Raw genomic sequence first — 4,586 nt, forward strand, 5'->3', positions numbered from 1 at the left:
ACATGAATTATCAGGCTAAAATGTAACGCTATGTTTAAACAAGTTTATCTTTAGAAATAACTTTTCATTTTATGTAGATGATGGATATTTGCATAAAGCTTTCAGTTGTGATGGGGAAATGTTCATTGTGGAAGAGCTACAGCTGTTTCTGTCTCCTGAGCCTGTAAAATCTCTCCAGCTGTCTTCTGAAAAGGTAGAACTTCTGTCCCTCCATATGGAAAGTGACTGATGTAATAGCTTGCCTCAGGCTTTGCTGTTCTGTGTTTTCTTCTGGCTTTTAACTAGCCTCTAAATGTCTCATAATTCTGCTTCTATCATGTATTCGTTAATAACAGAAGCACAAAACATCTTCTTTTCTGTAGAGGAAGAATTTGTGTGTGTCAAAACATAACTGGAACAAGCCTTTATGTTTGTTAAAAAATTAGGGAAGGGACTCTGTCATTTTACATGCTATGGAAAGCTAGGTTTTTGTCTCATTCATATCACCATCTTATAAGATTTTTAGTTTACTGATATTGTAATAAATACCAGAAAATCTTACAATCCAAATTAGAAAATAACAGCTTAAAATCTCAGTCTGCTGTAAAAGAACTCCTTCCTGCATTTCTAGGGAATGCTGTATGTAGGGTCCCTATCTCAAGTTGTACAGCTTCCAGTTTCTGAGTGCCACCGATACAAGTACTGCTGGGATTGCATCTTGGCAAGGGATCCTTACTGCGCGTGGTCTCAGAGCGCTAATGAGTGTGTTCCACTGGCAAATCAAACTGGTCATACGAAGTAAGTAAAAAGCTATTATTTCAGCTGCACATCTGATGTGAGATTGCTTTATCTGTGCACTCTTAAATGTCTGCAACACAAAACTAGGATGATTCCTAGAAATGGAATGATACAAGCTGGAACACTTCTTGTCTGTGTTTTCATCTGTTTGGGTTTTGGGTTGGGTTTTTTTCTTTTTTTTTTTTTTCCCAGGAATTTAATTCAAAGTGTGAAATATGGGGATGCTTCCAGCTGCCTTAGTGAAGGTATGTGAACGTTTGTTTTAAGAAAGAATATTTTAACTTCATGCAATCAAAATGTTTGTTCAATTTGTGCTTACTGGAATTCTTGCGTTATAGAAAAACACAATTAAAGTTGTGTTATTACTTTTGAACTAAGACTAAAAAAAACTCACATTGAGCTGGTACTGTCTAATGTTCTTAACCCTCTCAAGATACATGTCAGAATACCTCTGCTGAGACTGAAACTCTTACTCTCAAGGGAAGCATGAATGTGACCCGTTTGAAGTTACTGCTGTCCCTCCGACACCCACTTTGCAGAAATCACATGACACATCAGATGTCCTATTAAGTCTGTCACTGCTTTAGGATGCTCTTCAAGAGTACACTTAAAAAGAAGGCTGGTTGTTACCAGCCATTTAAAATTACTTTTATTATTTTAGTGGGACTGGGAAATTAATTACTTTTAATGTAGAAATGCAGGTATGTGTGATCTGGTATTATTATGCAGTGACTTCGTAATGAGTTGCAAGATACATTCCTTTCTTCGTGACACAAGATGTATCTCTTACCTCCACTTACATCTCTTTAAAGTCAGAGTTGTCTTTAGTCTTGTATATTTTAGGCCGCATGACAAATGATAATAAGGCAGTCAGTGGATAGTTGGGGAACTTTTACATAGCTGATACAGGAGTTGTGCAGACATTAAAGCATTTCTGTAAAGACCTCTCATTAACCAATATAGAAGCTGAGGCATACAAAGGTAGATTTATTTATGCATGGCTATGTGTACAGGTGAGGCAAAATCAGATTAAAATCTGGAAGTCTTAAATTTCCAGTCCCATATTCATTCTGTTACACATCAGTGGGAATAAGGGCAGCAAGGTGTCACTGATAAGTCAGACCTGTTTGTAATGGGGTTTCTTTGTCTTCACCCCTTACCTGTTCATTACCCATTGTTAAGACAGATGAATTAAATTTTCTCTTTATTTGAATACATATTTGGTTATGTAAATTAAACTAAATCCCCAGTGTTCTTACTTAAAAAAAAAATTATCTTCATAATTTCAGAAAATAGTGTGAGAAAATACCTCTTTACCCTTGGAAACAATGTTCATCTTAAATGTGTTCCTCTGTCAAATCTGGCAAGCATAGTGTGGACGTTTAATGGGAGCAGACTTCAGGCCGAGGACTCTAAATATCTCCTCTATGATGGAGGAATAGCAATATTTAATGTGACAGTGGATGCAGCTGGATTCTATGATTGTCTCTCGGTAGAGAAATCCAAAGGGAAGGAATTCCTTGTCACTGTGGCCCGCTATGCCCTTTATGCCCAACAGAAGACAGAGGAAGCAAATGTTGTTGCCACAGCAAATAAGCATAAGGAAGCAGGAGCTGAGGGTTTTCAGTCTTCAGTACCACCTTCTTTACTGAACGAGGCAGCAAAACAGAAATCCATGGGCAGCCAAAGCGAGAAGCTTGTTTTAAAACTCTTGGGGGCTGGGTTTGCTCTTCTTTTCTTTTTCCTGTTGGTTTGGAACTTCTACAGGGGTCATTTATCTCTGCCTTGGAAGAGCAGAGAAACCAGCTCAAAAACCACTGGTACAGCTGGCTTGGGAAGTCCAGCACTGGCTACAGAAGAATCAGGCAGTGTAAGGAAGAGTTCAGCCACACAAACGAACATGTCTTGTGTTAATGAATCAATGCTTGTGAGCTTTTCTTAAGGAGTACGGCGGGAATGCATAGCAGTGCTTGCAGCTCGCAGAGCTGTTTGTCTGAGGTGACATGATGTTTCCTCTTAAGGAATGTGGAATGTAAATTTGGGTAGAAGTCAGAAATGCTGAATTGGAAGATGACAAGCTGCATTGTGTATTACATAGATGTGTTACGAGTGACTAGTTTTACAAGCAAAATTCCTTGTTTGGGTACCTTTTTGACATGATAGAACCATAAGAATAAATTTATTTCAAAAATTGACACTGATCTACTTTTTTGTAATGTTGGGGTTGCCCAATTACAGAAATTAATACTTCAGAAGCTAATAATACTTAGCATTTAGGGCTTTCACCTTCAGACTTTCTGTTTAATCTACAAATAGCAACTAATTAAGTCTCCCAATACCCCAAGAGGTTGCTACTATCCTCATTTTACATGTGAGGTTAAATTACTTGTCACTGACCATAGTGAGTATTGGTGTCAGATCTGGTGCTTTGTTAGAAATTCCTGAGTCATCTTCCTGTATTTTATCTTTCTCTTTTTTCCTCTCCTTTGCCTTTTTTTAGGCTTTCAAAACACTTTCTGTGCATTTATTTTTCTAATGTGTTTTTAGTGACCTTTATGATACATCTTCCTCTGTCCAAAAATGTCATGAATCAACTCTACGGACTGCATCGTTGTTCTGAATTTATTTCTGAGGTGTGGTCAAAATTCAGACATGGTAGCTCCTTTTGTTAAAGGCCATTGAAAGTTGAGCATTTTTTCTGAGATACTTTTTGCTTCATTTTCAAATAAATGTTCTCTTACATTTTCTTGTTTGGAAAATAACATGGGTTCTTGATCACAAAAATCGCTGAACAAAAGGCTATGCTGCCTCACTCTGTCTCTTGCCAGACATGCATAAAGTACAAAGTTGATGTTCTTCTAGATGCAGACAGCTTATTTTTTTCCAGTTTTCACATAGCTGTGGAAGGAGAAACCTGCTTGGAAATGGATTCTCCTGTGTAGAAGTCTGTACCAGCTCTAGCAAGACACCTGCTTTCTCAAGTTAAACAGGAATGCATGGAAATTAAGATGGTGTGCACAATATAGATACCTGGGTAGGAAGACCAGATAAGCAGCTATTTGGTGTTTTTTCTCCTGTAAAACATAAATAGGTTAAGCTTCTTTACATTGGAGCAAAGTCACAGTCTCTTCTTTTAGCATACCTTCTTTCTCCCAGGATCAAATTATTCTTCTGTTATGCTTCATAACAACAGATTCTTGTGTATTATGGGCAAATACTATAGAAGGAACGTGAGGGCAGTTGTTGAACTTGGAAGAAGCAAATTCACGGATTACTGTGTCTGTCACGCTGCTGCTTACCAACGCAGCGATGTTTGCGCTTTCCATGGAATGATGCAAAGGTGGGAACGATCTCAGCCTTTCTAGCAAGGAGAAGCCATAGGCACGAAGTGTAGACAAGAGAACTACATAAAATGGACATCTGAAAATTAGAAGACTGGATAGCTGCTGGCAAACCGTTATACAAAGACCTGCCTGGCTGCATTTCGGTGATTGTATCAGTGCAATGCAGGAGCAAGATCTGAGGTGCGTATCTTGTCTCAGTTCAAAAGGGAGTTGGTCTACTTCCTTGCAGGGTTCCCTTATCTATATTCCTACTCCCTGTATGCAAATGGCTATATGGAAATTAATGATGGAGGCTGGATAGTGGTAAGTAACTAATAACATAGGAAGTGATCAAAATTTCCATTCTTGTCTTTGGGGACACTTAACTCTCTTCCCTTAGTGGAAGGAAGTGCAGATGGAATATAAAACCCCATTTCAGAAAATCCTCACAAGGCTACCAGCATTTGGTTTTAGTTCAATTCCTGC

General features: G+C 38.3%; 1 protein-coding gene across 1 annotated transcript in view; it reads left to right on the forward strand.

The window, feature by feature from the left end:
• LOC104621816 (semaphorin-4E-like) overlaps positions 1-2,647 on the forward strand; it is a gene marked incomplete at both ends in the record, with an annotated part of 8,994 nt that extends 6,347 nt beyond the window's left edge. Inside the window, 4 exons of the mRNA XM_010288401.1 lie at positions 78-193; positions 611-777; positions 970-1,022; positions 2,067-2,647. Coding sequence (XP_010286703.1) covers positions 78-193; positions 611-777; positions 970-1,022; positions 2,067-2,647 — 917 coding nt within the window. The remainder of the gene's footprint in view (positions 1-77; positions 194-610; positions 778-969; positions 1,023-2,066) is intronic.
• Positions 2,648-4,586: the final 1,939 nt, after the last annotated feature.

This window comes from Phaethon lepturus, unplaced genomic scaffold (assembly GCF_000687285.1).
Source record: "Phaethon lepturus isolate BGI_N335 unplaced genomic scaffold, ASM68728v1 scaffold52455, whole genome shotgun sequence".
NCBI classification, from domain to species: Eukaryota; Metazoa; Chordata; class Aves; order Phaethontiformes; family Phaethontidae; genus Phaethon; species Phaethon lepturus.